Here is a 25,467-nt window from a genome sequence, read left to right as displayed (position 1 = left end):
TCCTAAGTCCTGTCAAAACAGCTTTGATGATCAAAAGAAGAAAAATCTTGGGATAGCTGCAAGAAAAAAGTTTGTTTTCTACCCAACTCACTAACAGCAAAACATAACCGTTGGAGAAGCTGAATTGCAATATTTACCACTGGAATGAACCTATCAATGACTAGCACAAAGAAGGCTAATTAAGGTATAATGAGGTGAAACATGGGTATAGATTATACAATATTTTTCAGCACTTCCATTTTTCTAATTAACCTAAATATAAATCCATCATTTGATAAAAAAAAATAATTTAAGAACGCACAACATTGTGTTCAGCACGGCACCTATAGTTTTGAAAGTACAACAGAGAAGTAATGCTTGGGATTTTGCCAGCCACTAAAATATTAACATCTCAGAGGAGAAGGATGTAATGTCTGAGCGGAACAAGCCTGGGGGCACGGCGGCCATGTTTGTCAAGCTCCATGTACTGAGAGACGTTTCAAAGCCGGAGAGATTCACACATATTGCTCCAGATGTCCTGTGATGGTGCAGGATAATGTAAAGATATAAAGAACGAAAGATGGGGATTAGTTGTTTTCGATTACTACTACCAAATGTGTTAAAGGTCCCCTATTATACTGTTTTTCATCAATATATTATAGGTCTCAGATATATACAAAACATGTCTCTGAAACACCAAACAGATCATGCATTGCAGCATCCCATAATCCCCTCTGTTTCAGCCCTGTTTCAAAAGTGCTGATTCTCTGTCTGTTACTTTAGATGAAAATAAGGAGACACTCCCCACGCCCTCTGAGAGATATTTGGTTAAAAAGAACACAATGGTGCTCTAGGAGGAGATTCAGGTGATAAGGTGGGGGGGGGGGGGTTACCTTGGTTGGTGATTGGTTAATGATTACACAAGCAAAAATCGTTATGACATCATAAAGTGGCCAAAATCTGATCAGCTCATTTTCAGACATATTTTTATATAAATGGATCAGAACAAAAAGAGAGAATCTTTTCTCCTGAAACTTTCAGAATCCCTTTACACAGAGGGGACACACGTTTATGTATAAAAGACGTGAAAGCGTGGATTTTGCATAATAGGTGACCTTTAAAAAGTAGCTAAAAAGTGGCAGAACTTGTGAAAAATTGATAAAAGAGGTCAGTGTTGAGGCTTGATCTGTAGGATTGGACAATATCAGTTATTAGGAACATTTTGAAAAGTAATACACACTATACATGTTTGTTATTTTACACATACAGATAAGACTCTTTCCCTACCATACCTGCACGCTGCCTGAGCTCAGCCCTACAGCCAGCATCACTCCTCTGAAGGAGGTCAGAAGTCGGAGGATCCTGCAGCAAACTGTCTTCAGTACCTCACTAGCTGTCAGTCTAGCTCCCTGGCACAGAACACACACACACAGGCGCACACACACACTCACAGTTGCACCTTTTCCATGGCAAAGAAACTCACTGTCCTGTAACTTTCTGTCCTTGCCTGCACACCTTAGAAGTCAGAAATTCTTCCCATCAGCAGAGCAAAGATGTTAAGTCTCACTGACATTGAAGATGATAAATTATTTCTCCTCCAGTTAAGTGGTTGTAAATAACTCCAGATAAGGGGAAAGGGGATGAGTGCCTTCTCCTGCAGTGGTCACAGGCAGCAGAGAGCCTCCAGCTGACATCAGGCTCTCTCTGGTGGCTGTTTACAGGACTACAACAGTGTGGATTCCATGGAGATTAATAACACTTTAATGTATATAAATATGTTAAAGGTAACTTATAAAGTATGAAACACAAACTATAAATGTTCAATATGCTTAAATTGAATGTTCAAACCAGAAAGAAAAATCATTTGGAAGAATTTAAAAAGGACTTAATCCATAACAGTGGAAACAAATAATGTTAGATGCTTTCCCTACAATTAATGAAGTTGCTAGTATTTTATATTCCTCGCGTAAAAAAAGAAGCCTCTCAAATTCAAATATTGTCAGCAACTGTAAGAGGACTTTACCTTATTAAAAATTTAAAAATTAAAACTGGCAAAGTTTTGACTAATATCATTAACTGACAGATAAAATCTGACTAGAAATACAAGACCCGCTTTCAGTATTTGACCGTTTTTGGTAACCTGTACACATTTTGGTAATTTTTTTGACTTTCTTAACAACACTACATGTTTCAAAATTGCAACGAAGTACATTAGTAGGTTTAAATTTATAGGATGAACAGCTTCAATTTATGTTAAAATGAAATGCTTATCACAGAAAATTCTGATAGGATCTTGAAATACATGTTGTCATCAACTGAAAGCATGTCATTCTCCTTTAGTGCTATTTTCCAGCCTCTCCTACTTTAAAGACCTCAGATTAGTAATCATCTGTTCTTCTTTAAGTCCTTATCTCCACTAATCCTTTCCTCTTATATCTCTAGGGTCAGGAGTAATTAAAAATCATTAACACCTATGTTCAATAAGCCTGCAAAACCTTTTAATGAATTAGTGTTGCTCTGTAGTAGGACACTGGCCTGGTCATATCTCAGGGGACCATGTGTATTATTAATATGGGACAGGAACTTTCACTGATGACATTCACTGGTGCAATATGTCCATAAAAAGCAACACACTAAAGAACTCACACCTGCCACAACGCAGACTATGAACTCATTCTCAGCCTGCAAACACATCAATGTATCACCAAAAGGAGGGGAGCCGAGGGACAGGCGGAACAAAAGGAGGAGGAGACATAAACAAAACAAAAGAGGGAATAAAAAAAGTGATGTGACAGAGATGGTAAAGTGTGTGGGAGCAGGAGTGGAGAGAATACAAATCGCAGGTGAAAGGAAAGGCAGAGAGGAGAGAGGAGGAGGGAGAGGGAGATGAAAGAGGGGGGGTGAGCTGACCTGACGTACAGCTGACAGGACGGATAAGAAGGGTGACAGTGCTAATGTCAGATCTCATGACTCAACATGGTCTGAAAAACACCTCCGGCAGCCACAAGGAATCGAGACACACACACACATGAGGACTCTTGCACACACTAACATACATTTAAGTGAAATTGTGATTAATTCATTTTAACTAACAGCATGCAAAACGTTTCATGAAAATAAAGCAGATTAATCACAGCCCTACACACAATGGTGAAAATGTAATTTTTCCAGTTCAAGGTTTAAGTTTTAAATTTTTTTTTTTTCCTGATCAACACTCTATAATCCAAACATAATAATAATATATATATATTATGTAATATATGAATAAGAATTAATTCATTTTTCACACCCCCTGTTCAATATTTGACACATTCCTGCAGAAACTGTACAACTCTTTTAACCTAAAAACAGATACATATTTTGATGTATTTATCTTTTCTACTGCAAATGGTCCTATTTTATAATTATGTCTCTTGACTTTTGCACAGTTTTTTTGTTATGCTCCTTATCACCAAGACAAATTCCTTATATGGGCAAACCATTTCCGATTCGGATCAAAGAAGAGCACAACATCCATATATTTGATCATGTAGAATTAAAACCACTTATTGATTATGGTTCATTTTTGCTTGATAAAGATTGTTGTTGTTAATTTTACTGTGTGTGAATCGACTTGTCATTTCAGCATCAGAAATGAAATGAAGTGTCTATAATTAAAGTCACTTTTTACCACTGTGTAACTCATTCAGGATGTACTGTAGGTGTAAGTGTGTTCTACCTGTACAGTGCCATCCTGCTGACCCAGAGCCACAGCAGAGGGCTGTCTGCACATGCAGGTGCAGCGGATCCTCGACGACATCTCCTCCGACTGGAACAGAACCGACCCTGTGCGGCCATCACGCACCTTACACACACACACACACACACACACACACACACACACACACACACACACACACACACACACACACACACACACACACACACACACACACACACACACACACACACACACACACACACAGAAAGACACACACATTCTATGACAACAGGAGCACACATTGTCCCCAGGCCAGGGTCAGAACCAGATTCATCCACACCTGAGGTCTGCCCTGACCCTGGGTTATTTAAATCACTTTAATGCTGCTTTTACAGAGATAATATAAATATGCTTTATCATCGCACTTCAGCACTTTTTGCTGCATTATCTGTATTTACCATATCTATTTTTTTAACTACCGTATTCCTTTATAATTTATGAAAAAATATTTAGTTTGTAATTATGATGTGTTAGTGCCAATGTAAAGCACTTCGATTTGCCTTTGTGTCTGAAGGGTGGTATATAAATAAACTAACCTTAACCTAACCTAAACCTGATGAAAGCACATCGTAGTACCGTAAATCTTGTCTTCACTTAAAACCAAAGAAAACAAAATGTCGGCTCCAACCATTATTCATTGCTTCAGTGTCTCTTTGTATTTTCCCTCCGGCTCACCTGCAGTCTGTTGCAGTTGTCTGCAGCTGACACGATGATTTCTTCATCGTTGAAGAGAACGTCAGAGTTTCTTTTCAGGCAGACAGCTGAAGAGGTGTGCACCTTCTTCGTCTCCCATAACTACAATAAACACAAGACAGGAAACAGGCTTAATATTAACTTACACTGGAAGAGATAACGCCAGCATTCACTGTTGGTGTGGTTGTTTTCCTGAATCACTACTTTGTAAGCTGTTTTTATGCAGAGGAAAACATCTTGGGTGAGAACATCTTGGCACGAAAATGTGTTTTCATAGACAGGGACGTTGCCTATTGATATTTGGTCTTTTTCTGTGGAGACAAACTGGGAATAACCTGTCTGTGGCAATACATAAATCATCAGTATACGGCCCGTAAAACTGAATTTCCTCATTGGGTTTGACAGGATTAGATGGAGGCTATTATCCCATTTTTTTTATTATATTGTTTCTCCTCACCTGTCTATGATTGCTGGCTTTTCACCTCTTAGTAGTGTAGCTATTTGGAACAACTTTTAAAAACTGACCCTTAGAAGAACTTTAGTTCTGCAATCCAGTCTAAAGTTGCTTTGCAGTTACTGATACTTCCTGGTTTTGATTTATTCTTACTTTTTTTAACAATTATTACTTGTCTTTTAATCAATTATTTATACGTTTTTTTAGAAGACTCATTTATAACACTGATTCGGAACATACAGCTTACTGTAGAATACTTTCACCAAAATAAAATCTTAAGATTTGGGTAAAATAGAGAGTCTTAAGTTATATATTCTGACATCTTAAGTTTGTCATTTAAATTGATAAAGCGTGTATTGACAGCTTTCATTTGCATCAAAATACTTTTTATCTCATTTTTTTCAACCGCCTTCAAACAACAATATGTGTTACAGCCATTCATAACGGTTAATCTGCAAATAAAGATTTAATATAAGACTTAATTGTACAGCTTGTTTATGGCCAATACTGCATGTTCAAGGGAGCAACGAGTCAGCATAAATCAGCTAACAGTTTACATAACCTCAATAACAGAGACAAAAGCCTGAAGCCAGTCAAGACAACAGCTGCATAGAACTCCAGTTTCTTTTATAACACATCCTTTTATATTCGTTATTTATATTCTGACCTAAAACAGTTCCTAATACAATGCTTTCGTTCATAGAAAATAAAGTTAGATTTTTGAACACATAACTCCTGAGCTGAAACTTAACAGCAGGCGGAGGGGGATTACTGAACTTGTCATGTTCTGTGTTGGCATTGTTTTAATTTCACAAGCAGTAATTAGAAGAATACTGACAGTATCAGAGCAAACAGACACACTGATGCAGACACACACTCTGATGCAGACACACACACTGATGCAGACACACACAAAGCAGCACACACGCTGAGTCAGCCTCACCCTGACAGTCTGGTCGTCGGAGCAGGAGAGCAGCTGGGAGCCGTCAGGAGAAAACTCCACGCGCTGCACCCAGCTCAGGTGACCGCTGCAGTCTGCTACCTTATTATTGCTCTCCAGGTCCCACAGCTGGAAGACACACGTAGGAAATAATGTACAGCTATTCACTGGTAAAATATTAGCTTTAGACACATCAGTGCAGTAACAATGCAGAAACAGATGCAGACACATTTGACATAGAGGAAATAATGCTTTAAAGACAATTCATATATTAATTTTTCAACATAATAAAAGTACAAATCTGCCGTGGCACACCATGGTGCTGTAAAAGATCGCCAGGTGTGCCGTGAGAATTGTCCAATTTCACTCAGTCGGTCCAAAAAAATATGATTTAGTTGCTGCAAATACAATCCAACAGTGCCATGGTCCCAAGCAAGGGTACACTTCATCTCCAAATGAAACACCTGTCACTTCAAAACAAGAACAGAGACTATTTTGTTCGCCTGCGTTAAACTGAGAAACGGTTAACTATGAGAAAAACCATCAAGAGAGCTGAACTCGTAGCCAGATTGAGAGACTTGTCATTTAATCACCATTTTATATATGTGCTGTATTAGGCTCAAATGTGTCATTTAGTAACTTTTTCGGTTGTTGTTGTGCTGCGGGATTTTTTTTATGTATAAAATGTACCGTGGCTCAACAAATGTTGAAAAACACTGCTCTAAAACAGGATCTATTCATGTTTTTGACATATTAGATCATAAATAAGACTATAATATACAGTTTGTTTGTTTGTTTGTTTGTTTGTTTGTTTGTTTGTGTGTAATCTGCAGTGTGTGTGTGTTATACCTCCACAGCGTAGTTGGAGAAGGCGATAGCCAGCAGGTTGCTGGTAGGACAGGCGTGACAGAACTGCACCGTGCTTAGACGATTAGTTTTGATCTCCAACAACATGTCTGATGTCTCCACGTCAAACATCTGAAACTCAGCCACAAAAACACATCAGACTCTACTTGGCAGGGGCTACCTTCACAACTTAAGGCGTATTTAAAAAGCAACAATTTTATTCTTTTGGATAATACATTTCCATACATATCGGCCATTGTTGGAAAGATGTTTCCTAATAACCTCAAACATGTTTGCATTTTGTTTTGTTGACAATATATCTATCTATGTATGTGATATTATGTTGGATTTTCTGTCGCTTTGAGTACCACAACTCGAGTACCAATATAATCTCAGTATAATCGAAAGGAATCAGAAATCTAAACGGCCAATATTTCCAACACTCACATAAACTCTAACCTTAATCTGTATTGATAAATAACACTACAGATAAGAGGTCAAATGCGTATTTTAGATTTTGCAGTGATCTTCCATAATGTCTTGTGTTCCTCTCCTGAAAGTCAGAGGGACAAACTCAGACATCTCTGCTGGGATGTTTCCCAGAATACTAACAAATGTAGACGTAGAGGACACAGACAGTCTGATTGCAGGACAAGACTGACTGATTTTGGAAAGCTCGGCAGGGGAGGGGCTCCTCGCATTTAAAACCAGGACACACACACCTTAGACTCTCTGGAAGACAAAGTGACAAACAGCCTCTCTTCCCTGTCTCCCTCAATAAAAAGACACACCGAGATAAAGGGCAGGGAGGACAAAGAGAACACCTTCCATGTTGCATTTTCATCTTTAATGCTGAGACCAAACTGATGTGGCTGTCCTCTACGTCTACATTTGTTAGAGAGGATAGTGGATGTTTATAAATCTGTTTAAAGCTCACACATTTATATATCATTACACTGGACAGAATTCATCTTCACATTTGAATTGCACTGTGTCACTTTCACCATTTCCTGCACTATTTTAATTCTATTCCTGTTTCTTCTTGCACTATTTTTATTGTGTCATGTCTGAGGTATATTATTGTTGGAGGAGCCTTAAGATTTCCATTGCAAAAACTACGCTGTAGCTGTTGTGCATGTGGCAATAAAGTTTTTGAATCTTGAATGTACGACAAGATGGATCATCGTCCAAATCATTTACAACATCACTGTTCAAAACCGTTCTTCATCCATCTGTATAAAGTGTCTTCACACTTTGACATTCATATTTAATTTAAGATGCTATTCTTTGCAGACTTAATATAAATAATATGTTACTTTAAAATGTTGTTAGTCATAATTTCGCCTATTATAGTGTTTATTTGACAGATAGTCTACAGATTTATATCTTACACGGTCAATATATTGTATATATTTCACTTTTTAATAATGTATTTAATATGTACTTATCTTATCTTTCAAATACCCCATACACATCAAACAGCAGCATCCAGTCCACTCATTCAAATATAACGATATTAATGCAAATGTTCACAATAGCTCACCAGAGCAGCGTTCCTGGCTGCACATATGATGCGTTTGCCGTCAGCCGTCCAGGTGCTGCACTTGACGAACACCTCTTCATCGCTCTCTTCAAACATGTCGCTCACTTTGATCGTCTTCCACTCGTTGGCAGAAGAGGCCTTAAACAGCTGCATGCACGCAGGAACACACACACATTCAGTTACGTTGCATAGAACACGCATGGATCAAATACAGTTTGATGTGCATTTTTTTAATTATTTCGATGAGTATTGGGAGTGTACTAAGTATGTTGTCTTATTCTCTGCAATAAAGTATATGAACAGGTGTATGTAAGCGAGTATGAATGTAAATATGTGAAATCATCCCTCTATTGTGTTCGACCTAATATGAAAAATGAACTGTAGAAGCCATTGCTTTGTCATCAGCTTTAATCTAACTTTAAATATATTACTGCTTAGATTGCATTTTTTCTTTTCTTTAGTTTATTAATGAATCTTTTTGTATTTCAGTTGAAATTGTGTATTTTTTTCTAGTTTTTCTGTTGTGATTTGCCTATAATGTATGTAAATATATGAGTTTATTTTCTGAACAAAAGGCATCTGTTTAATGAAATAAGCCGGTAAATAAAAAGTATAAAAGAAAAGAAAAGACAGCGACAGTGTGAGGCTTTGTGGCAGTCACCTTAACGGTACCGTCGTTGGAGGAAGTGGACACGTAGGCGTCATCGGGGGAGAAACAGCAGTGGTTGACCGGCTCAAAGTGACCAAACATGGTGTTCTGGGAGGAGGGCTTGTTGAGGTTCCACAGCTGCAAGCAGAGAGAAATACAGTAAGAAGGAGATAAAGAAGTACAAGAGATACAGGAAGAGAGAAACTAGAAAGAGGAAGATGCACAACAGTTGCTGGTTGTAATAAAATGAGTAAAGTAACTTCCCTAAAGTCGTTACTTTTACAATGGCAAAAAGAGCGAAACCAAGGACAGACACAATGCAAGTGGCATAAACACGTTTTGTTGTGATTTCCTAATTTACAAAATGTATTTCTGTAACATTTATTTTGTCATAAATGTCATTTTGTTTTGACATGTTGATAAATTGACGATAAAGGTTGCTTGTGTTTTGCAAACTATGCAGAAGAGGGAGGAAAAGACATTACATTTTTCTAAGTCTGATCCAAATGTTCTTCTCCCCAACTTGGAAAAAGGATAACAAGAAGTCTTTTTTTCTCTCTCTCCTCTCAGGGTTACTGTATATTTGACTTGTTTGACTTGTTTAAAGGAGACCTACAGTATCATGCTATATTTGAATAATATATTGTAGGGCCATTGTATTTATACGTTTTTTTTTCAAAATACCAAACATATCATGGATTTTAGCCATGCCTCATTTTGCTCTATTTTGCTCTCCTCCACCCTGTCTTTGCATGCGCTGCAGCTGACCACGCCCCCCTGCCAAGGAGGGGGCCGAGTTACGAGCGTCATGTTACCATGCTGTTACCATGCCACGGCAACCTCTCATTCCCCTGATTGGTGGAGAGTTGGCCATATAGGCGGAGCTCCTCGTCACTGACGTCACACTATTTTCAAATCTGTATCAGTCTGTATCAGATCTGTTGTAGCCCCGTTTTTAGAGATTTGGGTATGGAGGAAAAGAGAGACGGTTGTGTTTTCTAACACTTGGTGAGTTCCCTGACACACCGGGGACACATATTCATGTATAAAAGACGTACAAAAGTGCATTTTGCATGATAGGTCCCCTTTAAGTAAACTTGCACACCTTGACGTTCAGGAACTTGTCGTTGGAGCAGGTGGCCAGCAGGAGGCGCTTTGTGGTGTTGGTGAACTGACAGTGGTTGACCTGCTCTGAATGCTCCTCCTCAAAGACCCTCAGCAGCATGGCTCGCTCCACGTTCCACACCTACACAGAGACACACAGTTTCAAAAATCATATGATAACATCTGATAATCCTAGATTTTGTGTGTTTGCTGTCTGTGGCTGGAATCAGGTTTCTACTTACCTTGACTTTCCTGTCGCTGGAGCAGGTTGCTAGGAGACGGTCGTCAGGGGAGAAGGCACAGCAGAGCACCTCGTCGTCATGGGCCTGGATCTCTGTGAGCTTCTCACCTGAGGTGCTCCTAAACACCTGAGCATGCAGAAAGGTAGGATGACAGCAGTTACAGCAATATGTGGAGAACATTTAGATAGAAATATCGTATCACACATCAGGAACACGCACTGTTTTCCTGTGGAAACTTTACAACAAAAAATCAAGAAGTCTTCTTCGTAAGTGGAATTATAAACCTCATGATTTTAGAGGGAATAAACCTATTGCCTCAAAGTAGTTCTTTGTTTACTTCAGTAACATATTGACATCACTAAGTATGCAACACTTGCTCTTCTATTGGATAGCGCTCCAACACATTCTACGTGATAGGTGGTGGTACATCTCTAAGTGGTTGACCAATCTCAACAGAGCTGGCCAGATAACCAATCAGAGCAGACTGGACTCTGGTTTCAGACAGAGGGTGAAAAGAGGTGCTGCAGCACAGGCAGTATGAGAAAAATAAAGATCTTTTTTTACATTAAAGCATGGAGACATGTCCGTGTAGAGACACTAAATACTAACATTCACCTGTAATTGAGAATAATTCATAAATAATACTAGAGATAACTGATACAGTGTATTTACCACACATTTACATTTACATATGCTTACACAAGATACACTTAGACATTGTGTATTTCAAGTGGATGCATTTTATTATTTATTTTATAACATCATCTAGCAATAAAAGTGGATCGTCCTTCATATTTTCCAGTATTATGTCTCCATGGAAACGGTTTGCTCCGTACACAGACACACTCAAAAGAAACAAACAATGTGCTGTGATACCTTAAGTGTCTTGCTGGCTCCACAGGAGGCGATCCTGGTTCCATCGTGGGAGAAGCAGGCGGAGTAGATGGAGCCCTGCTGTGGGTGGAGCACCAGCCGGGACAGATTCTCCACACTGCTCTTATTCCTGCACAAAAAAAACAAAAAACAACACAAATATTAGTTCAACCCTGGAAAACAGCCTTTCATCACCATTTTTGTATTGTATTTTGTACAATAGGGTTCATTTTGTGCAGAAAAGGAGTGATTTTTTACTAAATCACGTTTTACTTTCAAAACTAGTGTTGGTAAATTCATTTTTAGAATTGTTTTTATCTATGGTTACAATATTACATGTATAATGTAGCTGAATATAACATTATTTTTGCATTGGACGAATCCGGCTTAATGCCCAATTAAATGTATTCATCTCACTTAATAATTGAATGAGATAATAGGTGGCCATTGCATCAATACATTTTAGTTTCATTGAATTGTCATGAATATTTCACAAAGTAACTGTGCAGGTTTCAAAGAAAATGTCAATTTTTGCCAATTTTTCTTACGGATAGCAATGAAATATTCGCTATAAATCATGACAAAAAACAAGTGAGTGAAAATGTATAAAAGCTGCATTTAAGTAGCTTTTATCTCACTTTAGCTGCATATATTATGTATAACAGTTTGCTGCATTTTAAATATATCTGATCGGAGTTGCATATGAAGGTCAATGCAGCCCTTAATTTAACTTCATTATTACAACACACACATCAGGACAGTAATATATGAGCTTGCGTACAGCCAGTCAAAGTAGAGCCTCCCTGTGCGGGCCCCCCCCTGCGCCTGCAGCAGAGCCTGGCGGTACACCTCGGAGCTGTGGGGCTGCGACAGAGCCAGTTGCACCACGTCAGGGAACGGACGCTGCTCCAGGTGGTGGCCGTTCAGAGAGAGGAACTCCTGGAAGTGACTGCGCACGTCACTGTTCTGGAGGGACAGACAATATGAACACAGTTAAGCCTACACAGACAAACATTAGACTAATGATTCTAAGTTATGAGGTTTTCTGGTGGTTCATACATATTGTATTTATACTATACCTGATTAAACTACTGGACCTCTAAACCCACAATTTCCCCAAACAGAAACTCATATTTTGGCGTAAAGTTTTATTTTCTGCTAACCTCTTTGTCCAGAACGGGTCCATACTCCACATAGTCGTTGATGAGGTGAGCTGGACCCATGATCCGGGCCTTGATGCTGACCCAGTCCAGAGAAAACATGAGCGAGTACAGCTCCTACACATGGAGAGAGGGTGAGCAACACAGTGGGAGACAGAGAGAGACACGGTGAGCAGGAAAAGTCACATTTTTCGAAAAGTCTGACTGGGTCGTTTCCAATTTTCTAACAAAGAACTTTAATTGACAGCATAAATCCCATTTTTGGCAACTATTCTTTATTTGATCCTTATTATTATTACATATTATTCTATACTGCATTTATGGCCTGTTATAGAGAAGCAAATATGTATATCTAAAGTCCACAAGGTCACTACCTAAGCATTTATCTATTTTTTAGATAATATCTAATTAATCATATTTGTTGTGTGTGTGACCTAAAACTATCATGTGTGTAAAATTGACTGGTATACAAGTGTGTGTGTGTGTGTGTGTGTGTGTGTGTGTGTGTGTGTGTGTGTGTGTGTGTGTGTGTTACCTTGGAGAGGTTGGCTTTGGCCATGTGGTGTGTGAGGAATCTGATCCAGTACAGACACTCCTCATCTCCTGAGGTGGGGGGCCCGTCTCTGTAGTGCTGCTGGTACTGATGCACCACCTTATTGTGGAGGCTCTGAAAAACACAAAGTAATACACATCAGCCCACTTAACAAGATTTGAAATCCAACAGTTTGTGTTAGGTTGCATCTGAGCTCACCTCCAGCTGGGTGCGGTTCTGCTCCACCAGGAAGTCCAGCTGCAGGTCATGGAGGTAGTACAGGTAGGGCTTGTTGTGATTGTCCACAAAGAGCAGAGACTTGTTGACAAACTCCTCCAGGATGTCCTCCACCTCCTCCGGCTCCAGGTCCCACAGAACAGACAGCACCTGGGAGAAGGAATAACTAAGTAACTAAGTACATTTACTCAAGTTATTAGTTGACGTATTTGTCCTTTACTTGAGTATTTCCATTGAATGCTACTTTATACTTCTACTCTGCTACATTTCAGAGGCCAATATTGTACTTTGAACTCCACTACCTTTGTTTTAACACTCACAGTTACTTATGCTCATATAGAATAATGCAGTAGTGTAGTACTACACAATATTTCAAGTATTTAAATTGGGTCCACATTGACAAACTACAATACTAAAATGATCTTACATGTATAAAAACGGGATTTAAAAAAAACCATAATAATATAATAGTGTGAAAAGATCCATCCTGCTTAACGAGTACTTGAAGTACATTCAGCTGATCATTCTTCTGTACTTTATATTATTCTGATACAGGTCATTGTCCAGAATGAGTACTTTTACTTTTGTACATTAAGTATATTTTATTGCTTATTATTTATTGTGTTTTTATTTAAGTAACATTTTGAAATCCGGACATTTACTTAGTTTTCTTAAGACCATAGTATTTGTACTTTTACTTAAAGGTGACCTATCATGCAAAATGCACTTTTGTACGTCTTTTATACATGAATATGTGTCCCCGGTATTCCAGGGAACTCACCAAGGGTCAGAAAACACAACCCTCTCTATTTTCCTCCATACCCAAATCTCTTAAAAAGGGGCTGCAACGGATCTGATACAGACTGATCCAGATTTGAACACTTCTATGACGTCACAGAAGTGGCGCTACGGCTATTGGGCCAACTCCACCAATCAGGAGGAGACAGCCACGGACATTGCCGTTGGAAAGCGCTGGAGACGCTGTAGTACATATGCCAGGCCTGTAGATGGTGCTGTTCTCACAGAATCAGCCCATGAAAGACAGTGTTACATTGAGTGAAATGAGGAATGGCTAAAATGCATGATCTGTTTGGTATTTTGAAAAATAAAAAGTATAAATATGCCTTATATAGGTATGGTCCTACACTATATTATTCAAATATAGCATGATAGGTCCACTTTAAGTAATGGATCTGTCAATGTTTCATGTACATCTTCGAATAATGTAAGCCAGATTTGCCATGACGCAAACAGAAAGGTTGTTTGAAATAATCTGTTTTGTAAATGAACAGAATGAAGAGGGTAATGGGACAGCAGCCGAACCTTTGCAGGGACCTTGATGTCGTTCTCCAGCACGGTGAGGTCCTTGTAGAACTCCCGGTGCTCGTCAGGCAGGACCTCGATGCTGGCAGACATGGCTTGGTCGAGGGCGTCGTAGTCGTAAGACGAGGACTTCCTGATGCGCTTGAACTGCTTCTGCTGCAACTGGCGGAGGTAGTAATGCCAGCGGTTGGGTTTCTCTTTGAGAAGAGCTCCGATCAGGGAGACCACCAAGGGGGAACCTGCAAGAGGAACCCATATATTCTGATGATGTGGAAGAGAAGCTGAAATCGCCAATTTGAATAAATACAGAATAAAGTCAGGTCTTAAGTCAGGTCATATTAATTCAAATATGTTAGATCTCTCTATATGCAATTGCATATGTAAAACAATTATGGATTACATAGAGTGTCTGTCTATTGTTATTGTAAAAGAGGCCAAATATTGTCACCTAATCGAGACCTCTGTAGTCGAGACTATAAAAGACTACATCTCCCCACATCCTGTGCAAAAGACGCCGTTGAAACACAAAGATAGAAAGACGATCTAGATTGTTTATTACTTTATTTGAGTTTTGCCTTTTCTGTTTTAATTTGTTTGACTATTGTAAAGGTCTATTTTCTTTGTTCAAAATGTTATTTTGATTAAACGCGAGTCTTACAACATCAACGGTAGGCAAAAAAACAATCACAACTTAAAAACAAATAAACAAAAGATAACGCGTTAGAACTGTCTGTTTAGAGCAGGGGGGTCAAACTCAATTTCATCGCGGGCCTCATCAGCATTATTGTTGCACTCGAAGGGCCGGTTGTAACTTTAAGACTATATAAATATACATTTATAAATATATAATATAATGTATTATATTACATTTTTGCCTCTGCATTGGATTATTATCAGTTAGGGTAATAACTTCATAATTAACTACGTCTGAAAGCAGAAGTCTAGGGCAAATAATTGCACGTCTCTTCAGTGCGCATGTCACAAAGTGAGATGCATTGTGGGACATATAGTTTATGGGCAACATGCTTCTGTAAAGCAGCATGTAACCGTATAATAAACGTATTATATTCTTTCAGAGCTCTTCAAATGAAGATGCGGGACGGATTTGGCCCCCGGGCCTTGAGTTGTACACCCCTGGTTTAGGGCGTCTCGGGGCTCCAGGATACTCTACAACTTCTACAGGTGCACCATAGAGATCATCCTGACCGGCTGCATCACGGCCTGGTACGGCAGCTGCACCGCCCTCAACCGTGAGAGTCTACAGAGGGTGGTGAAAACTGCACAGAACATCACCAGGACGGAGCTGCCATCCATGGAGGACCTTTACTCCCAGTGGCTCAGGAAGAAATCCCTCAGGATTATCAAAGACCCCCATCACCCTCGCCACAAACTGTTCAGTCTGCTGCCGTCTGGCAGGCGGTACCGCAGCATCCAGAATAAAACCACCAGACTCAGGGACAGTTTCATCCCACAGGCAATAAGACTTTTAAACACCTGAACTTTGAAACAACATCCATAACATTCATCTGGCTGCTACTTAGAAATTATTTATCTAATACATCATATTCCAATCACTTGCATATAGACTCTTATTGCACTATTCCACTTTTTTTCACTATTTTGCTTTTTGTATTACTTGCATTATTGTTGCACACACTGTTGGAGGAGCCTTTGACCTAAGATTTTCATCGTCATAACTACACTATGTTCGTATGACCAATAAAAGCCTTGAACCTTGAACCTGATGGAAACAAAGGAAGCAATGTTTATGTTTACAGACCTTTGCATTCTCTGACAATGCTGCGCGCGTCCTCAGGAAGCGCACAGACTTCAGTTTTAGTGTACAGAGCAAGGATCTCCATTCCCTTGTTTTCATCCAGACCGCTCTCCACTTCCACCTGGTACTTGACTCCTACAAAATAAAAGCACAGCACATACATTTTGTAGGCACAGAAGTCTTTGCCAGTGTAAATTAAAATGAATAACAGGAGGTTTAAATCATTGAAGTGTGCATGTGTAAAGCAGAAAAAGAGGACACGTACCACTAACAGAGTCAGCAAGGGCTCTGTTTCTGGTGGTCAGAAGAACCCGACTGTGGATATCAAAGGCCTTCAGCACTGTAGTGTCCCAGACGTCATCTAGAATGAGCAGGGATCTGAAGACCAATCAGAAACAGACAGGCGATGAGAGACAAGAAAACCAGAACATTTTAGATTAAAGACAGCTGATTGGATAAGAAAAAAAGCTAAAATTATTTAATCCGATAACTTTATTCATTAAAGATGTAAGGCAATCTTTTGGTGGGGCAACAATAAGAAGTTTAACTTGAAAAACTTTCATTGAAGCTTTGAATGTTGAAATAAATGTAGAACATGGGGTTACTTGTCTTCATCAAATAATGGGGTGGTATCAATTTGTTGTTGCCGTTGTTACATATTAGTTAGACAATTCAACTTCTGTAATAAATCTGTAAATAACGGTTCAATATATACTATCACCAGGCTGCTACTGTGTCACACTATTTTATACATGCTAGCCTTATTTTCTTTAAATACTGATACTGGTACTGGATGTGTGTTTTGTAAATTGTAATTTCAATTTTTATCTTTAATATCTTGTGCATGCTTCTTAATTAATATTAGGCTATTTTTTGGCCCTTTACTTTTGCCGTAACAATGTACATTTCCCCTGAATAAAGGTATTCTGATTCTGATATTACTCCTTTTGCCTTGCCTTGCTGTCAAATGTAAATATTGATCTAAAAACCTTGGATATCTGCGCAGCATGAGGAAGCGCAGGCGCTCTTTGGCCTCATCCAGAGAGTTGGGGGTTCTGTAGAGGGACTGCGAGTCCATGCTCTGCTCCAGACGGAAACACAACGACTGGATCTTGGCCAGCAGGTCGGGTTTGTCCAGCTGGCCGATGGACAGCCAGTGGACCCCTCCCGGAAAGCACTCTGCAGATGGAGAAAGAGGAGAGGGGAGAAAGGGAACATCTCAGAGGCAAGAGGTGGAAGCTCCCGAGGACTGACAATCCGGGAAATATGTTTGTATCATTATTGAGAGGAAACATATGTTACGGATTTCTACAATTATGAATGCTTATTTTCCCGTAGTTGTTAAAACAAGGCTTGCCAAAAGTTGGTGTAGGAGCCAAAACGGTTAAAAGATAAGATAAGGATAAGAGGTGCTTTATTGATCCCAATTTGGGAGATGTTTGCATTGCAGCAGCATTAAAGAAAATAAAGAATAGAAATAAACAATACTAGAATTTAAAGATCTCAAAATGGAATTAAAGCAGCGTTAAAAAGTAGAAAATATACAGCAGGCCGTGAAGATAACAAATCTATAAACTCTGACAATAAAACACTATTGAAGGGCTTTAGACACAATATAAAGCAGGATATTATTTACATTAAGAGTGCAGTGAATGGAATATTAAATAAAAATAAATGTTGAGTGTGTCCAGTTATCCAAAGAGAAACTATGGAGCATTTGGTCATTGTTGATTTTTTGTTTAATAATTTGTTTACACCACTAAATGTCACTTCCGTCAATTGTCCCCTGGGTGTGGATTAAGGTGTTTAGTCCACCTGTTGGGGTGTGTGGAAACAGAAAGACTCTGATTTGGTTCGGATACATTTTGCTGACTGAATGGTTCTACTTTGGTTATTGTTTCTTTATTTTCTTTTTTCTATAGCACGGACTGCGTATTGTGAAAGAGTCACAATGATGAGCCAAGGTTAGCCTCTTAAGCTACATCATTTATTGGAGGTTTTGTTGTGACAGTTTGTGTAAGCCAGTGAAAAAGTATTCACCTTCGATGATTCCTTGGTGCCGGACAGCCTCAGCAGCCAGGACGGATTTTCCCGAGCCGGCCATGCCGAACACGGTGACCCAGCCGGGAGCCTTCTCCACCAGGAAGAGTTTCTCCCTGACCCGGTTCACAAGCTCCAGTCTGCTGACAAACACCACGGGCCTCTGTGGTACACCGCCTTGACTCAGCACGGCCTGGACTGATAGACAAACAGGGGAGGGATTAACCGACAAGATGTGAGGCTGTCAATCACCATACTTTCTATCTCATGATGTATTGAGCTACTGTAGTAGTGCAACATGCTCAATCAAAATAGCACCTACAGTACAAACAATAGTCACTGCACACCACTTCCCTTTCTCACCAGTAGGGGTGCAGCCATCAGAGGAGCCTTTAAGTGCACTTTGTGATATTTGGGGTAAATCCCCATGAAGCAGATTGGCCAGGTCTTCGTATGCCTCAGTGATCAGGGCGTTGTAGAAGGAGATGTAGGCTCGGTTGTCCTTCCTCAGCAGCAGCTCCAGCAGCGCCGCGGCCTGATCCTTCCTGGTGGGCTGGAGAGAGAGAGAGAGATAACAGAGGTGAGATGTAAACTTTAAAATGTGCTTTTTAAATGCTGCTATTTTGAAGATTCTCATATGAGCTGGTAAAAACATCCATGATTTGAAAAATGACACTGAACAAGGTGTTAAATATGTGAATGTCAATATCTAAAACTCACTGTAAATTGGAATACCCCTGATGTGCAATAAATAACACTGCCTGTAAACATAAAGCGATGTGCAATATACCCTCCTGAAATTGAGGCTTTATTTTTCTTTCAATTTATTTTTCAATCTGTAAACAGTACCAGCTACTCTATATTCTGTATATACTTTTATTTTGTATTTGTATTAACTGCTTCTTAGTTTTTTTCACCATGGTAACCGTATCTGTTACTTGTTTGTTTTTTTACTTATTTTGTTTTTATTAATTATAACATGTGGCTACTTTTTTATGTAAAATGTAAGCCTACTCTTTCTAAATAATCTGCACTAAACTCTTGCTGTCGTAATACCGGAAATGTCCCAGTTGCGTGACAAATAAAGGTTTTCTGATTTCCTTCTGTAATAGCATAAAAGCATGAAATTCCCTTATAGTCAAAAGTCCTATACGCCAGTGATACATTAGAAATAGACAATAAATACATGCAGTTTCATTCAGGACTACGACTGGAAAAGATCAGAGCTATTTAAAAATGACAAGACTGTCACAACCACAGCAAGAGAGAAGAAAGGTGAAGAGATTTTTGTCAACAACATCTTGAATTTCTGGACATAAAAAGGGAGATCAATTGGGAAAACATTAAAACAGAGTAAATCATAAGGAGAGTGATTCACTACATAAACAATGACAATGTCTTAGTGGAGGAAAACAGGGACAAATCTGAAACAAAAGTTGTTTCCTGCTATCATTTGGTGGCAAGTTAAAAGAATCAGCAACACGATTGATAAATAATGACTCCTCCCCCTCCCCACCTTGAGCAGAGGCTTACCTGGGTCTTGATCCTCTCCTCCTCGTCCACAGTGAGCACGCCGTCACTTATCAGGTGATCCATCAGGTAAGAGGGTTTGATGTCCTGCTCCAGTCTGTGGCGGAAGCGCAGCAGAGAGCTCCGAGCCCTTTCCTCCAGAGCCATCTCGGCACGACACGGCAACCATGCAGGACCCTGTGTCACTGAAAATGCATTTGAAAGGGAAAAATATACAGTCAAAAGTATATGGATACTTAACATTAAAGCCATATGTTTTTAAATCTTATTCCAAATCCATTCTACAGCCTTTTCCCAAGATTTCGTGCAGCAGGGACTTTCTCCCATTCCAGCAGAAGAACAGTAATAACTTCCACTCATGATGGTTTGAACAGCAAACATATCTTAGCCTTTTTTGAGACAGGTTCTTACACTCTAAACCTTGGAATATCATTGCTTGAGTGACAGACAACTAATCTGAAAGAGTTTTGATATGAGTCATCTATTTTTTTTAACTGAAAGTAGATTTTCTTAAAAAATATATATATATTACAGCAATACTAGACTGAAACTAATTGAAAATGAAACCAAATGTTAATTGCAGACCTATATGACGGACCCAAAAATACACGGAAGTATACTGACAACTGGATTTATGAAGTTTTACTTCTATGAATATACAAATACAAAAAGAGGAACCGCAAGAAATAACTATACAAGCTCTGATTGACACATGAATGCATCAATAATCATAATCAAAACATATATTCTTAAATGGGTCAATATGCGATTAGTACTTTTCCTCATGGCACAGTATATTTTAATGCCAATACTTGTTCTACTTTTAGAAGTACAACATCTGAGTACTTCTCCGACCTCTGCATTTCAGAGCGTTTAGTTTATTTCATTCTAAAGTAATACATTCAACGTTCAAATACCTAACCTAACCTACCAGGTTAATAATGTCTCCTCCACAACAACAAAGTGAGAGAGCCCAGCCACTTTTACACAGCTCTTCAGTGTCTGTCACTAAATGCGAAAGGGAATATACTGTCGAAACTGCACGTCATGGCTCTAACTGCCTATATTATCGCAACCCTTCTCCTTATCTCTCACCTGCGTTTCTCTGACACACAGTGTTCATTTCAGTACTTGCCTAGACAAGTTTATTCCCTGCTGCTGGAAAATGAAACAAAGAAAGTAACTACAATACTTACAAATATCTTATTTTCTTTCCAATGAGGGTCTGTGTTGAACTGTATATGGTGTACGTCACGTTTTGAAAAATCCAGTGAGTAAAAGGGCTATTAATTCCTCTTGTTAACGTTTTACTACACGCCCTGCTAGGAAATAAGACAGCTTCCTGATTCACAACAAAAACAACTACCCCCGTGTGAAGCAGCCAATGGAATGGCGACATTATGCCATGTGACTGATGAGGTCATGCATTTCACTAAACTGTAACTGGGCAAACTGATGCTGCCTTAAAGGACCACTACTCTGCTCGGAAATAATGGTTTCCTTTCTTTTGTGTGTTGTCTCCGGTATTCCCCGCGATACTTTAGCCATTCATTGTATCTATACATAGTTTAACCATCTGTTGTTTACAGAACCTTTTTTCTGAAATTGTAAACAGTCTAAATGGTGTTCACCATGTTCATTTTACAACGCTTGGTAATCCAAAAAGTGTTAATTTAATTTACAACCCCCTGAATTGCAAGATTTTTGAACGGCATGTAAAGGTAGCATTGCTGCCTAGTGACAGCAGGAGATGAGAGCATGTTGTTTATTCCACAGAAAAGGGATGAACTGATAATGCAACCTGAAAGATTTACTGTATAATGCTTAAAATAAATAGGCTTGTTTTCAGACCTGCAAAGCTCGACTAATTTATTATAAAAGATCTGTGGAGCAAAATTCCACCACTGTAGTTAAATTTTTTAACCAAAATTAGCAGCTACTTGAAATGAATTTGGTCTACATCCTATTAAAACGTTGTAAATCTAACATGTCTGTTGATCATAACTTCCCATCTTACCTCAACAGTCTAGTCAGCAATTGTTATTGTAAAAATCAAATTTGTATTCATTATCCGATGTAACATCATTAATATTATGTATTATGGTTGAATGTAACTTTTGTCAATTTTAATTTATGAATCTATGTAATAATTGAACAGCATTAAAGCTAAAACACAATCACACAAGGTCAATGTTTTTACGAGATTAAATATTATGCAATAATACAATGTACGACTTTCAAGATAACATGGAACCATATTTCCATTTTATATATATTGTGTGATACCCATCTACACATATTTTCCTCAAATAAATGAAGAACTGGTCAAATGTTTTCTTTTTATATAATCATTTATTATATTAATTGGGGGCAGAAAAAAAGAAAAACAATTTCCGATATATTCACGTTAAATCTTTATAAAAGTACACATCTGCTTTAGCATCTCTCCTGTCCCCACGGGTTCTAACAGCCAACACTGCAATACTGTAACAACTACAGTACCTCAATATGTAACAAACATAGCAACTAAAAACATAACAAGTATTTCCATGGTACATAATAAGTCAAAGTAGTAAATAAAACTTATGAGAAATTATCAACCAAAACTCAAGTCAAAACTAAAATATATAAGTCAAACACAAAGATACTCATGCAGACAAACTCTTTATTTTGCAAAATCCTGGACACTTTTTTCGCTCTCGAGCACAAGCAGAAGAAACACTAAGACAGCATAATTCAAAATTAGGATTTATTTTTATTTGGAGGTGACTGAGTCCTGAGCGGTGTCCTGAGGAGGGTTTGCTGGTGGCGGGCTGCTGTTGAACATCAGCTTCCGTAAGATACCCCCATAGGTAGGTCCATAAACTGTTATATTGTAGTTAACCAGAGAGATGAACCTTGCTCCCAAACATGCTAGTTCAGGCTTGATAGCAGTCAAGCCAACTGGTACTTGTTCAAGTTTGCTCTGAGGTTTAGGATCACAGATGAGTACCATGAAGTACTGCTGCACACGGTCCTCTGCACGGAAACAAAGAGAACAAGCAGTTAGGAAATGCAAAGAAGAAATCCATGTTTGGGAAAGCTAATAAAAAATATCTTCTTGAGGATGCATTCAAGATTCATTGTCATAACATATACACAACCAGGTGTAGTTATGTAATGTATGAATTTAGATCGCAGGTTCCTCAACAGGGCAATTACAAGACATAACATTTTTTATATAAAAAACAACAATACTAATAAAAATAGTGCAAACTCAGGTGTTTAATAGTCTTATTGCCTGTGGGATGAAACTGATCCTGAGTCTGGTGTTTTTTTTCCTGATGCTGTGGTACCGCCTGCTAGACGGCATGCATGTTTAATTGTTAATGTGTTAAAGGTAGGGTAGGTAAGAATGGAGAAACCAGCTCGAGTGCGCTAGAATTTGACAGTACGCAGTCGAAAAAAATCTGCCCCTTCCTTCAGACTTCCTTACAGAGCCCCTCCTCCAACACACACGAACGCGCACATGACCAATGAGGGCACGAGATAAGTTTGTGCACGAGATGGAAGGCTGACGGGCAGGTAGGCCATCCAGTTATCTGCCGCGGGCCGAGGCAGGAATGGTGAGTTTTAATGAGTATAAAAAAGTATGTATCAAACTGTCTGTTGCATGACATAATATAAATATACTATTCATTTTTGACATTGATGCATAATCCTCTTTAATTTGGATCACTCAGCATCCTCTCTTACCAACGAGAGTGCGGATGGGGTTGTCCTTCTGAGTGATGCTGAGAATCTGGCCTGTCAGGGTGGCCTGCAGTGCGGGGGACAGCGGGGGGTAGCTCCTCTCTGTCAAAGACTTGTTGAGCTCGCTGCAGATCTGAGCACTGACGCCCTCTAGTGCCTCCTCCTGGTTAAAGTCCCTGCAGAGAATATGAGGAAGGTTCTGGTTAGAGCTCTTTTTTCATGTAAAATAATTTTAGATCATGGTTATACAAAAAAGACAACTGACGGGCTGTGCATCCCCTCCAGCAGCACACCGGTCATCCTCTTCAGGCGGCCGGACAGGAGGGGCAGACCCTGGATTGCCCCCCCGACGGTGCTGAAGATGATGAGCAGCACCTCGTTCACCGCCTGAATCAGCTGCAGCTGCTGCTGGATCTTTTGCAAACGTATCTCGTCATTCATCAAGGTCTAGAAAGGAAAACAATTCAAGTTCAACTTAGTTTGACTTTTTTTTTTTTTTTAAATACACTTATTTGTTAATTTGCTGAGATTAGATGAGAAGAAAAACTTAGCTAAGCATAAAGACCGGAATCAGGGGGAATCATAGTTGTTGTCATAATTGAGGATTGACAAAAAAACTTTGCATGATTGTTCTAAAAAAGCCTTATGAATATTTATGAGTTTTTTCCATTTACAATTATACAGTGTTTTAAGCAGATTATAATAACACATTACGGACTGTTGCAACCTTGTGCAATAAACCTGAATTGTGCCCAGTGGCGACTCGTCATTAGGGGCAGGCACAGCCCAACCTAGTGTCAGCAGAAAGTCATTCAAATAATAATTCCAAAAATATGCAAAAAATATATATCTTAAAATATATTTTAAGATCATGTTTAGTCATCTGATTGGTCTGTACATTGCTGTTTTAGTCTGCGTTCTTCTAATCAGTTTCTACAGTGTGCCTATTGAGCCATGTTGAGCGATGTGGGGCAAGCCCCGATCAAGCCCCTCTCTCTGCTGTCAAAATGAATGGGTGCTGTAAAAACTACACCGCAAAAAAATTATCACCAGTAGGGAAAAGTGCTGGCAACCCCACCAAAACGTCATCTCATAATTAAGAACTGATTGGCTGTAAGTATGTGTGCCGCGAAAAGTGTAGTTGTGAAGAGGAGACGAGAGGGAGCAGCTTATAGCGATTAAAATCTGTGAAACGGAAAGAAAATGAATGAAGTGAACCTCTACTGCAGCTTTGGTAAGTTCATTTGATGTCATATCTTTTGTTGATTTTCTGTGCTTTGCCTATAGGCTATTGCTCTGCTGGATCGATTGATATTGTGACCTCGGTGATGAGTGTCTGTGTTTTCCTTATAAGTATTGCTTTGTGATGGTGCCCTTTACTGCATGTATTAAGGTGCATTACAATATGACATCCCCACGCTGTGTACATAAATGTATGCGCTCACAGTGTTGCTCCGTGCTCTTTATTCAAGGCTTCCGACAGTATGCAAAAAATACCCCCCACCCCCTCTCTCTCTCTCTCTCTATCTATCAGAACCATGGATAGCCTACAGCTATTTGTTTACGTGCTTAAAAAAGCAGCAGAAGCTTATATATAAACATCTAAGTTGTTTGTGTCCCCACCACTTTTGTACACTGATTGTGCAATACAATCACATTCTCAAATGTCTCAACACAATATAATACTTATGTAACTTCGTGTTTTTAAATTGCTGCTACTCATTTTTAGCCATGGATGTGTACTAATTTGTCTTGATTTCAATTGTACTACAAATGTGTTTTTCTACCTATATTCATAAGTGAGCTCAGTCTTTATTATTGCATGCCTCTTTTACCTGCTATGCCATTTAGACCCTCCAGAAAAACGCGATTCTGCGATCGCAGAATTTACGATTTTTAAAAGGCCGCATATTTATCAAAAGGCCGCATAATCCCCGCATTTTTCCACACAAAGTTGAGAAAAAAAAAAGTTAACTCGTCTTGACCTGAAGTAGTGATGATGATGACGCGACGTCATCAGCTCACGCATCACAGAAGGTAAACAACACTGTAG

General features: G+C 39.1%; 2 protein-coding genes across 2 annotated transcripts in view; both read right to left on the bottom strand.

The window, feature by feature from the left end:
* Nucleotides 1-3,299: 3,299 nt before the first annotated feature.
* Nucleotides 3,300-21,019, bottom strand: apaf1 (apoptotic peptidase activating factor 1). The gene is made up of 21 exons (XM_010797238.1): nt 20,879-21,019; nt 19,686-19,867; nt 18,516-18,705; nt 18,153-18,350; nt 17,102-17,291; nt 16,378-16,490; nt 16,116-16,247; nt 14,336-14,574; nt 12,995-13,162; nt 12,779-12,910; nt 12,247-12,360; nt 11,865-12,049; nt 11,087-11,213; nt 10,211-10,336; nt 9,970-10,110; nt 8,877-9,002; nt 8,216-8,362; nt 6,676-6,804; nt 5,830-5,955; nt 4,415-4,534; nt 3,300-3,823 (listed from the first exon to the last, which is right to left on the bottom strand). The coding sequence occupies exons 2-21, from the start codon at nt 19,827-19,829 to the stop codon at nt 3,665-3,667; spliced, it is 3,006 nt and encodes a 1,001-aa protein (XP_010795540.1). The 5' UTR covers nt 19,830-19,867; nt 20,879-21,019; the 3' UTR covers nt 3,300-3,664.
* Nucleotides 21,020-22,329: 1,310 nt separating this feature from the next.
* Nucleotides 22,330-25,467, bottom strand: part of tcp11l2 (t-complex 11, testis-specific-like 2) — a 15,941-nt gene continuing 12,803 nt past the window's right edge. Inside the window, exons 8-10 of the mRNA XM_010797239.1 lie at nt 23,680-23,861; nt 23,418-23,590; nt 22,330-22,700 (exon numbers count right to left, since the gene is read on the bottom strand). Of these exons, the coding sequence (XP_010795541.1) occupies nt 22,438-22,700; nt 23,418-23,590; nt 23,680-23,861 (618 nt within the window). The 3' untranslated portion in view covers nt 22,330-22,437. The remainder of the gene's footprint in view (nt 22,701-23,417; nt 23,591-23,679; nt 23,862-25,467) is intronic.

Source organism: Notothenia coriiceps, unplaced genomic scaffold (genome assembly GCF_000735185.1).
Source record: "Notothenia coriiceps isolate Sejong01 unplaced genomic scaffold, NC01 NC01_scaffold00037594, whole genome shotgun sequence".
Taxonomy (NCBI): Eukaryota; Metazoa; Chordata; class Actinopteri; order Perciformes; family Nototheniidae; genus Notothenia; species Notothenia coriiceps.
This window is presented reverse-complemented; position numbering and strand designations above follow the sequence as displayed.